Raw genomic sequence first — 12,485 nt, 5'->3', positions numbered from 1 at the left:
ATATATATATATATATATATATATATATATTCTTCTGCATCTGTAAAATATTTATATACAATATTTTTTTACCTGACCAAAACACATAGGAAAATGTTTTGTATTTACCTGAATATATTAAAAAATATTATAAAAAGTGTATGCATTAACCCTTATACATTACCTTGGTAAATTAGTTGTGCTTTTTATTCATTCTTTAATGCTAATCTGCTCCTAATTTTACTTATACCTTGATATTTTTGAATGCAGTTAATGTTTTTTTTTTTTTTTGTTTTTTTTTTTTATCTGCATAATGTAAAACTCATGTTCCTAAATTTTCTTTACTAGCTTTTAGTCACTGACCCAGAACAGGTAAATATAGATAAACATTTTCCTCTCTTTTTATTCAACTTTTCTTATTTGTCCTACACATAATCCTCGTACAGTGAGCTCTGATGCTGGCTGGCCAGGATAATAGCTAGGCAAGGAAAAGCTTGATGTATTGCCGGCACCCATATTTCTTTCACTTTTTATTTTTTTAACACTTGCTTTAATGCATTTTTGAAAGAACACTAGGAAACTTGCAGGCTCAGGTATGCTGAAATTCATTGTGGTATAGTATATACTCACTATGTATATGCAGTAGCTAATGGTGTGTATATTTTTCAGGACAACCTTATTGGCTCTCTGTTGGCCATATTTGGACACCTTGTTATCAGTATTGCACTAAACCTACAGGTAAGACATTTTTCAAATTTTAAGGTAAAAGAATGGCTAACTGTTAGAATGATATGACTGTTAGAGCAGTATCACACATTGTTTCTGATTTATTAAAGCTCTTGGAAAGAATACACTTTTATCAGTGGAGCTGGGTGATCCAGCAAATCTGGAATGGATCTGGTCCAGGATTGAAAACTTGCTAACAAATAGCAAATGACTTTAGGAAATCCATTTCATCACCCAGCTTCACTAATGAATGTGTATTCTCTCCAGCCTTGGAGAGCTTTCCTAAATCGCATGCCAAAATATACTGCATATGGTTTCTTGATCTGCATTGGCAGTGCACTAAAAATTATTAGGTTATGGTAATGCATTGCATGTTTTTATGTGTGACACCACCCTGGGATAGAAATTGGGAATGGGCTTTAACTCTTAGTAAACAGCTAAGTAAGTACGAACATATATTTTTCACAGTTCTAGTTTAGCTGCTTAAAGCCCTATGCTTTTGAACACTTAAATTAGTTTGTTTTTCCAAACAAGTCCATGACAACATAGAGCCTATTTGATGCAGATTATATGAGGTCAAATGCACTTGGTAATGATTTTTGAATAATCTCCAAAGTTTCAAACAGATGCCAACAACACAAGGTCAAAGCCCATTGATGCAGGCATTAAGGCATTTTATATAAGATACAGCAAAGGACAGCTAATATGACATTAGTGTTTGTCTGTGAACCGTTGAAAGCTGAACTTTCGTTTCTGCACTGTTTGTGGGGAGGCATCTTTAAAATTCCCAGGTCAACCTAGAATTGCAAGATTGGTAGCTGCTTTTGCATGTTTTAGCTCTTCCTCAGAGACAGTCTCTGGGGGTTGTAAAGCCAAATAAAGACACAGACATACACAGTTAAAAAATGTTGTGCTAACAACCTTAATTTACCTAGCTATACCTCTGCTTTTCTGTTATGCAATGTGCCGCCATGTTACTGTGCAGTCCAACAAACATCAGAGTCATTCCCAGTGCTCTAAGTAACCTTGCTTTAATAGACACAAGTTTCCGAGAATCATGTTTGTCTTGATTGCCATTCAAAAGCCTTGCCTACTTTGACTATTATGATGACTTGCTAATAAACATGTTTTTCAATGTATAGAAATACAGCCATATACGTTTGGCTGGTTCCAAAGACCCTCGCGCCTACTTCAAGACAAAGACATGGTGGCTTGGTCTATTTTTGATGATACTAGGAGAGGCAGCAGTGTTTTCCTCCTATGCCTTTGCTCCACTGTCTCTAATTGTGCCTCTCAGTGCGGTTTCTCTGATAGGTAAGTATGAATGAAGGATAAAACTGTCTTTATTGTACTGAAGGTTTATCCTTGTAATAAAATGATTATACCATTTTAAACGTTGGATTTAAAATATACATTAGACTATTTAAAATTAGTTCAATATAGAATAGTAAATATTTCTAGCATTATATGACCGGAAGCTGAGATGTACCATAGTACCGTGTGCTCCCTAGAATTTTTTTAAAGCTGGTTGGGAAGAAGCTGTGGGCGCGTGGCAGCCCCTGCATTGTGACCCAAAATCATCCAAGTGGTTACTGAAAAGTGTCGGGTGGTGCGTCTAAAAGGGGCTGGGGATAACACTGCAGTTATGGAAAAATACATTGAAAAGTAGAGTATACACAAATGGTAATGGTTTCCTGACTTAAAGCTAGCAAAATGAATTTGCATGGTCACTGAATGTATTTTAAATGCAACTGGTGTGCAGTAGTATGCTTTGTCTTGATATCGTCCAGTTATCTATAAATCAGCATTCAGACAAGGGGGGAATGTTGGGAGCACTGGAACTTGGTCATGCCGTAGTCTACATGTACTAACGTGAGGGGTGGTCTCTCGCAGTCAGGGGTTCCTCTAGATCACATTACTGGCTGCATAGAATTACAATTCTTATAGCAAGCAAAACAATTCTGAAGTCTGAAATAATTTTTACTGCATAAATTGTTAGTTTTCAGTCAGATCAAAAAGTGTATTGTTATAGCCATATGGGCACTTTAATTACACACTTTATTTGCATGCCCATGAAAGGTAATACATGTTGTATCTTGTACATGGCTCTGTAAATGTTGTAAATGCTAGGAGTCTATGCAAATAATTAGTAATGATTTCCATATTTCATTATTTTAGCCTGCTGCTCTATACTGTATTCATTTCTCATCCTGACATATGTACCCTAAACTTTTGTATGACATCTGCACCTGTGTAACTATTTGATATGATATAAAATATAAATTAGTTTTATCTTTTTTTTTTTTTTTTTTTTTTTTTTTTTAGCTAGCTCAATTATAGGCATTATATTTATTAAAGAAAAATGGAAACCGAAGGAATTCTTAAGTGAGTATATCTTTGATAGTTGTAAAGTATTGTTCCTCACTCTTTGATTAACTGTTCAATCAGCTAGGACCAGGAGGTTTTTGATTTTATTCCAATCAATTTCAAAGGAAAAATTAAAAAATTCTTAACAAACTTTTACCAAAATGGTTTCTGTGCTGAATTTCTTTCTAGGACCCTGAAGAGCTCCACCACAGACATGTCCGTGATCACCTATGCCTAGGTTTTTTTTTTGTTTTTTTTTTTACAGAGCTATTTGTAATGTTATACAGTGGACCTGATTTAATAAAGCTAGAGATGATAGACTCGGGAGAACCTGGGTGATCCAGCTAACCTGGATGAATCTGGTCCAGGAATAAAAACATCTACTAACAAATAGCAAATTATTTTAAAGAAATCCATTCCAGGTTTGCTGGTTCGCCCAAGTCTATATTCTCTAGTCTTAAAGAGCTTTAATAAGTCAGGCTCATTGAGTGATACAAAGATTAATATAATGAATCCACTAATGGATACTTGGTGCAGCATGTCTGAATTGGGCACAAGAAATCAATAGGTTGAATAAAAAAGTAACCTTAACTTGAATGAAAGAGAAGCCTAATAGCTTGTTCGCATGTCTGAAGAGAAACTGCAGGATGAATTGAAATGAGAAGAAAATTAGTTTTCAGTTTAGGAAGTCCAGATTTGATCTAAACAGTCAGTTTTCTTTGATATTTATTTTCTTATTTAATAATTTTACCATATAAAGAATTTAATCCACCTTTAATTATGTTGTTTTTTCCTGTATTTAGTACTGGGTTTATTGATTTTGAGTGTTTTACTCATTTGTGCCTATTTGAGCTTTTACACACAGGCTAATGTATGGTGGGTTTTATCCTTTCTTTTTGGTAAATGGGGCACTAAAAGGAGAAATAATGCTTAGAAATCCTTTTCAGTATTATAGAATTGGAATCCAGCTCACCTTTACTAAATCTTTACTTTCATTTATCTGCTTGCACACTCATGCAATCCCTTTATTGCTTCTGTTTTTTGGGGGGAGATTTACCTTTTCTCTGTTTATACTGTAACATGATCTACGTCTAATTTTTAGGTGCAGAACCTTAGTCTTTTATCCTGATCAGTCACAATAATATGATTTGCATATTACAAAATCTTTCAGCTTACAAACATTCAACTGCATGTTAACTAACCAGTCTTTCTCTGATATATATGTGTATGTCTTCTCTTTCCAACCTTCCAAGGACGTTATATCTTGTCCTTTATAGGCTGTGGGCTGACAATCATTGGCACATACTTGCTGATAACCTTTGGGCCTAATAGCCACGAGAAGATGACTGGGGAGAATATTGTCAAACACTTGGTGAGCTGGCCCTTCCTGCTGTACATGGTAAGATATATTTTTTTTAATCTTAAATAGAAAGTATCAGAAAATGTAATTATATTTATATAATGTTACTTTTCTCATTCTCCACACATTAAAAATTTGCAAATATGGATTTAAATTCTTACTAGTTAGCTTTGAAGGTTGATGCTGTATATTTGCAACAGTATGTTTGTTTTCTGCATTGTGAATCCACTGCTGGTTAATGTTGATGCCCATGCCCTTGTAACATTCTTACAAGGGAATGTTTGGCGGAACCTCTGATTCCCTGTTTTATTAAAAAAAAAAAAAAAAAAAAAAACCCTTTCTGACGTGTACTGCAGTTGTCCCGGGTCATGGAAACACAAGCTATATACATTTAATAATTTCCTAATTGTCTTGTGAACATTATCAGGTTTCCAATAAATCTCAGCTCTTCATCCTCGTGTGTATTTTTTTTTTTTTTAGTTGGTGGAAATTCTTGCCTTTTGCTTCCTGCTGTATTACTACAAACAGAAGAATGTCAATTACATGATCATCATACTGTTGCTGGTGGCATTATTAGGTATGTAAAATGATCTCTTTCCATTTGCATGTACTTTGTGGATATTTTTAAATTTTCTATACATTCCCATATATGTACTCTGAAACCAAGTTTCTGTTTGTATATACAGTGCATGTAACACAATTAATTTCTTAAACAAAATTCAGTTCTTGGGGAGCGCTAGAATTGAAGAGGTTTTGAACTTTGTCTTTGCTACTAACAGTGTGGATCAGTAAACGCATATAAAATGATCTCTCCGTGTGAGCAGTGTAAGCTATTCTTTGTTCATCAGGCCTTCCAGACAAAGTGTCTGTACTTCTTTATGTCCTATTTATCTAAACAGAATAAGGCAAGTAACCTATAAAATAAATATATTAAAACGTTAGTTTCTGTACTAAAGCATAGGTAACTCTTAAATGTAAATCCCATCATCACCTCCCTTACTCTTCGTTTTAATTTACTCATTTAAATTCAGTAAATCATAAACTGTACACAAATACTATGGTGCAAATTTATTTTAATCATTATTTACACATATCTATGCTGTGGGTTTCCTCATAAGCAAAAAAGCAGCCGTGTCACTCCACACTGGGATTCAAACCAAATTTTTGCTATCTCTGGTTTAAGAGAAGGTCCATTTCCCAGATGTAAATAGGGATATTTAAACAAGTTGCAGGTGAATGGTGTCCAAACATTGCTCTCTCAAAACCTGAAAAGTGATTCCACATTCAGTTCTGGTTAAAGCAAAAAAAATCCCCCCCAAAAAAGAATTTGGTAATTTTGCACTTTTTAAAAAAAATTTTGCTTCAAAGTTTGACTTTTTTAAATGTTTTTTTTAAACGTTGAAATGTTTGTAGGCTCTACAACGGTGGTTACAGTAAAAGCACTAGCTGGCATGATCATGGTTTCTATACAAGGCAGCATGCAACTGGGGTACCCCATCTTCTACATCATGTTTGTTTGTATGGTGGCTACAGCTATCGCCCAGGCATCGTAAGTAAACTTGTACACATTCACAAAATGCTATCTAAATGCTTTTCTTGGCATATACCCTATTAATTATGCAGCTTCCTGCATTGGACTGTTAATTCCAAAACCATCTGTAGGTAATTGACCTTCTACACTTCTTGAATAAAAGCTGCTGTCATATAAAATCTGTTGAGCAGATTTTTAACCTAAATGTTTATTTCTTCCTTTATCATCCATTTTTAAATAGTTGATTTAGATTTTACATAACCTTACATATAGCAAGGTTGACACGATATGGGCTATTCTGTATCTCTTCGCACGTTTACCTTAGAAACCTAAAGTGTAAATCTGGAGAGAGAAGAGAAAATAATTGCATAACCAAAAAATCTATTTACATGCCAAACTTTGTGCTGTTGATCTGAAAGTAGATTGAAATAACCAATATCTTAGTTTAATACAAAACCTAAACTTGGTCAACTAGCAAGCAGTACATTACTAAACATTGGTGTCATGACCTTTACAGAATGAAATCTTTGCTATTTAATGCCACAATTGTAAAAACTTAGATTAACAAATTATTTAACTAAACCTTTTTTAAACAGTTTTTTGTCACAAGCCTCCCAGCTGTATGATTCCGCCCTAATTGCAAGTGTCAACTATATCTTGTCCACAAGTCTAGCTATTTCAGCAGGTAAGTCAAATTTTATATTGGGCTTATTTGTGGAGAGAGTACCAATCTACAATGAACACAGCTTTATTATTTCTTATCTCTTTATTTTGAGTAAGTCTGCATGCACATGTTCAATAATTGTCGTTGGAAAGGATCTTTGACGATCCTTTCCAATGAAAAAAGACCGAACAATAATGGATGAGCGAGCACTGTACATACAGGGCCGTTCTGCTCTATGGAGAGGGAACAGCACCCTGCTGCGCTTTCCTTCCTTCACTTCTATTACAATCGTTCATCATTCGTGGATCCGCCAGAACAGATCCATGAACGACAGGCACTGTACACATGCCAGATTCTCGTTCAATATCAGCCCTGAGGCAATTATCAAACAAGAATCATCCGACGTGTGTACATAGCCTTAGTGAAACCGGCATGTTTAGAAAACTGAAATCTCAGGCTCCACATATATATATATATATATATATATATATATATATATATATATATATGGCACTCTGGTTAAACTAGAAATAGATTGAGATTTTTGGAGAAGAGGTAACAATGCTTAAGGTTATGTTCACACTGATAGTCTGAGAGATGCTTCTGGGCTTTTGTTAGCTGCTGGGCATCTTCCAACTGCCATGCCTGTTTAAAGTGAAGCATTTGGGTAGCTTTGATGAGTAATCAACAATCATCCACATTCTTTTTCTCTGAGAATCATCAGGTGAGATACTCGACCTGACCGCTGCAGCTCCACGCTAAGACGTGATTAACAAATACCAACATAAACCTAGACCTAAGGTACAAGGATGTATGGTTCTGTGTGGCAGGTTTTTTCAATTTTTTTTGTGTCTATTCATACAAGATTAGCATAATTCAGCATAGGAGAACCAATTCTCTATCCGCTTATTAAAGTGACCCTAAAGTGTCTACTTTCTACCTACCACATCCTATAGTGATTTGGAAGTTGGTAGCAAGAACCAGTGATTGCTGCCTGAAATGCAAGTGATTCACTCCTGACATTTATAAGAGCTTGATGTGTCCAGAGCGATATTCATTAAAGCACATTTCAACACTTTAATGCACATCATGCTGTGTGGGCCAAGAGATTACAAAATGGTTAGCAGACCAAGAGATTTTCATGTTATCAAATAAATGTCACCATTATCAGTTGCACATTCTCTTTACTTGCACTTAATGTCATTAATTCAATATTAATCATTCTTTAAAAGCATAAAATTGTTCTGTGTAGCAAAATGAAATCGTTTTCCAAATCGTTATTTTGCTGTTATTTTCCTTGAGCTTGCATGCATGCCAGGAAAAATAATAACATCCATCTGCTTGTTCTGAGCCTCTTTTAGCGCATTTGTACTAATGTTTCTTTCTAATCTTCAGGCGCAGTATTTTATGTTGATTTTCGAAATGAAGATGCTCTTCACCTTTGTATGTTTGCTTTGGGGTAAGTTTAGCATTAAACTTTAGAATTAGACTGTCCTCAATTATTTTATTTATTATATTTATTATACAATTTTTTTCATTACCTGCAATATTTATCTGTTTGTATTTTGTGCAAACTAAGGTCTCTTGCACACAGGAGATTTATGATATAATGGAAAGAATGGGCTAGCTATTGCTATACATGCATTTGCATGAAGTACTGATCAGTTGCTCAAATATGGAACGTTGTACAACGAATTACTACAGAATGGTACATTTCATTCTTGCCTATGTGTAACAATAGCTAATGATTAATCAAGAGGTGATCGTGGTCATTCAGCCAAAAGCAGCACATATCTTTTCTTGGTAAAGTTCATTCTGTTATTGTTTACTTAACAATAACTTGTAAGATTTTTGCCTAGGCCTAAAGGGGTAACTCTGGCCAGTGTGTTTAAATATTAATATTTAAGAAAACAAGCCCTCACAGACTTCTGTAAATATAGGCAATGTATAAAAGTTCACAGCGAAAGCAAATTATATATGATGCTTACACACTAGCTAATGGCCATACTAAATTATATCTGGTAAATGATTAGTGACTCCCCTAAAATTTCTTATTGATAAATACCATTGCAAAAGCTTGAAACCAACAGCCCGTTCTTATCTTTGCATACAACAGTAGTGAATGGAAATAACGGGCTGTAAGCTTTTCTTTTCATTTATCTGTTACTGTGCTGTCCTCCAGCTTTCACCTTCTGTGCTCCCATCCTGCTAAACCATTTTACTTGTTTTTATGTAAATATTTAAATGTCCACAGTCTTGCTCACTCTTTAAATCTACACATAGGTATCTCAACAAAATGTATATTCAAAACTAACAACATTGTATTTTGACTTTTACCACTGTAAGAGCCATCTAGATGATTACATTAATCTAGATGCTGCATGAAATGAAATAATTTGCTTTAGAGGAACTTTGTCCTAGGATTCTACTGCATGTGAGCTACAATTTTGTGTACAGTGTTCTGTAGTTTCTTTTACCACCTTTACTCGGTGTTTGAACTGCATTCAAAATGTTTTTATGTTTTTTTATTATTCTAGTTCATTTAATTACAAAATATCCTCCCTCCCTTTTCCCAAGGTGCCTTATTGCCTTTTTGGGTGTGTTTCTCATTACAAGGAACAGAAAAAAAACAAAAGCTTTTGAACCCTATGTTGCTATTAACTCCATGCCAGGTAAAGTACAAATATCACTGCTTATGCTAAGCTTGGTAAATACTATGTAGCAATTGGTTTTGGTTTGCTTTACTCCTAATGGACCGCATGTTTTAGGGCAAAGTGTGTGTGTGTGTGTGTGTGTCTAGTTCCCTATTTTTAAACAGAAAAGATGAATTGAAGATTTAATTTTTTTCACTGAAAAATTTAAAAATTACCCCCACTGTTGCAAATACCCTTTTTAGTGGGTTGGGATCTATACTTTTCCAGTTACAATTTAAAAGAAAATCTGTTCTGTTTGTTTGCAGGTGTTCTTAACATGCACGATAATGGCAGTACTATTCAGCCTGATTTTGGGAATTCCTTCTCTTACGGAGCTCTACAAAGTAATGATAGTTTATCAGAAATTTACATGCCAGCAACACTTCCTGTTGAAACAGAAGAAGCCGCAGCAGCATCCCCGCCATATAAGATTTCGGAGCACGATAAGAGTGAATAGGCATTCTGGTTCTTAACAAGTGGACTGTGAAAACTATGCAGACAAATCATTCCCTGTTTTTTCCTTGTTCAGACATACTTCAAACAATAGTTTAAAATATTGTGTATTTTTGTAAGCTTGAAGTATATGTATGTTCTATTTTACTCTTCACATTAATGAACTGTCTTAACTGCCATAACATATGTTTATGGTAATGAATATGGCCGTACTGGAAAAAGCAAAAATATATTAGCCTATAATATACTTTTGGACTGGACTATAAACATTTTTTGCACCATTGGGCTACATTTTTTTTTTTTTATTTATCTTACAAAAAGTACAAAGTTTAGAGGTAAGTATAGCAAATATGCGTTAATGTTTATGTATAAAGGGGTCTATTTATAAAGCAGTGAATCTAACATTCACAGAATCATTTGACAGTGGAGAATTGATTACTGCCAATGAAACGCATGGACCTGGGTTCATCTAAAAAAAATACCCTTACATTCAATCCCCCAGGGCAGTCCGATCCATCCAGGGGTGTCTTGCATCGGGTCCCAGGGCCGGGGATCCAGTTGCGAGATCCGGTGACATAGGATGGGAAAAAAAACTTGCCGATCTCACTGCGCATGCATTCTCTTTGCGCAGAAGGAGCACCCATGAGCCTCGCGGGATGCATGACGTAGGTATCTCGGGTGGCTTTGCGCTCTCATTCTTTCTCGATCGCCTAGGGGTAAAAAAAAATAAACAAACAGAATTTACCTTTAATAAACGGGTTGTCTACCCTTTTATGTAAAGTGAAATTTCTGAGTTTAGGTACGCTTTAACTAGTACTGGTCCTATGCTATACAAGAAACAAGTAATTTAAAGACCTTCATAAGGAATGAAAAAGATTACAGAAATCATGGGAAGAACAAAAAGTAAAAAAAGAATAATTCTGTCTTTGTCCACCCTGAAACCTACTATATAGGAATCAATGTCCTGACATTACAATTGGACTAGAAGTGATCTTTTCAGATAATATCTATCAATCCCCCACAGCTAATCCACCAAAAATACAGTATTGATATTTTGTTGTGTTTTGGTGTAAAGTGTAATTTCATAATAACTAAACTCTATTAAAACAGTTTTTTTCTTTTTTCATTGTGGCTCACCATCAATTTCTTAACGTTTTAAAAGTATTGAATAGTTATCTGTGTATGAAAACCTATTAATACTTCCCCTCCTACTCCTACTTTTTTTTTTTTTTTTAAGTTAAATGTATACTCAATATAACAGTAACATTTCTGTCTGCCCCATTATTGAAATTATTTTTTCTATTGGTGCAGTCATTCAGTGAGATGTGCTGCTGCCGCCAACATATTCTGGTGCATGTGTCAGATTATCATTCTTTACCTGATTTGTCTCACTGTTATTAAAACATGGCACTTTCTACTAGAGTAGGCCATTTGGTGGATGCTGTGCTTTTACAGTAACTTCTTGATACCAAGATGAGGAAGTAAATTCGGGGTTCTTGAGTTTTTAAGTAAAAGTACCATTTAAATAAAAAGGGATATATCATTCTTCCACAATTACCAAACTTGTAGCTTTTATTCATTAGACAGAACGCAGACAGTGAGAAAAAGAAATTGGCACACTGATAGATTTCCTATTACTTACTGTCAAGGGAATAATGGAAAATATCTCCTATACGGATTTACATGGCAATAAAAACTCAAAGGCTCTAAGCCCTCCCTGCTGTAGCCTTTTCCCTAGAAGAAGGATAAAGGATAAAAAAAATGGGTAGTTATACAGAATAAGACATCTATGTTTTCTATAGATACCGGCTTACAATGCCCAATCTAGTACTGGATGTACCTGTAAGATAAATCAAAGATGGTAAAACTCATCACTGTCAATATATTAGTTTCTGTCTGTTATTATTATTAGACAGTATTTATATAACGCCATCATATTACACAGTGCTGAACAAAGTCCATAGTCGTGTCACTAACTGTCTCTCAAAGGAGCTCACAATCTAATGTCCCTACTATAGTCATATGTGGTTAATGCAGTCTAAGGTCAATTTAGGGGGAAGCCAATTAACCTAATTGCATGTTTTTGGGATGTGGGAGGAAACTGGAGTACCCAGAGGAAACTCAGGCAGACACAGGGTGAACCTGCAAACTCCATGCAGAGTGTCCTGGCTGGGATTTGAACCTAGGACCTAGCGCTGCAAAGGCCAGCGTGCTAACTTCTGAGCCACCGTGCTGCCCATCCAAATATAACGTTTGCAAAACTATGTGAACAGATATGCTTTATTTACTATCTATAGATGACACCACTGATTATTTCATCTAAATGAAAACTGTTTTTTTGTTAATTTACAAAAACAATTCATATTTGATTTTTTACTGCTTGTGGCAAAGGAGTATTTATTTGCTGTGTTTAATCACATGATGGAGAAGGAAAAAAAATCTGCAGCCCTAACAATGTATGGTCTGTAGACCACTAAAATTTAGAGGCTTCTTCTATGGATTTTAACACATGTGGCAGATTTGAAAAAAATAGAAAAACAGGCACATAGAATTACATGAAGTGCAACAATATCGCACCCATATATGTAATTGTTTCCTATTTAGTGTACAGCACTTTGTAATATGTTGGTGCTATATAAATACTGTTATTAATAATAATATTAATATTAAATATAATAGTTTCCTGGTGTTTCAGTGCCCATCAAGTTAAAT

At 34.9% G+C, this 12,485-nt stretch overlaps 1 protein-coding gene across 2 annotated transcripts in view; it reads left to right on the top strand.

Moving 5' to 3' along the window:
• Positions 1-10,899, top strand: part of NIPAL3 (NIPA like domain containing 3) — a 16,522-nt gene extending 5,623 nt beyond the window's left edge. Inside the window, exons 3-12 of one of the 2 annotated variants that reach the window (XM_072419236.1) lie at positions 649-717; positions 1,848-2,019; positions 3,031-3,090; positions 4,350-4,471; positions 4,913-5,009; positions 5,846-5,981; positions 6,560-6,648; positions 8,023-8,086; positions 9,205-9,299; positions 9,587-10,899. In XM_072419236.1, coding sequence (XP_072275337.1) covers positions 649-717; positions 1,848-2,019; positions 3,031-3,090; positions 4,350-4,471; positions 4,913-5,009; positions 5,846-5,981; positions 6,560-6,648; positions 8,023-8,086; positions 9,205-9,299; positions 9,587-9,777 — 1,095 coding nt within the window. In that variant the 3' untranslated portion in view covers positions 9,778-10,899. Of the gene's footprint in view, positions 1-648; positions 718-1,847; positions 2,020-3,030; positions 3,091-4,325; positions 4,472-4,912; positions 5,010-5,845; positions 5,982-6,559; positions 6,649-8,022; positions 8,087-9,204; positions 9,300-9,586 lie in introns of both variants that reach the window. The other variant, XM_072419230.1, reaches the window with a different exon arrangement.
• The last annotated feature ends 1,586 nt before the right edge of the window (positions 10,900-12,485 follow it).

This window comes from Pyxicephalus adspersus, chromosome 1, assembly GCF_032062135.1.
Source record: "Pyxicephalus adspersus chromosome 1, UCB_Pads_2.0, whole genome shotgun sequence".
Lineage (NCBI taxonomy): Eukaryota > Metazoa > Chordata > Amphibia > Anura > Pyxicephalidae > Pyxicephalus > Pyxicephalus adspersus.
Note: the sequence above shows the minus strand (reverse complement) of the source record. Positions and strands in the feature narration are given on the sequence as shown.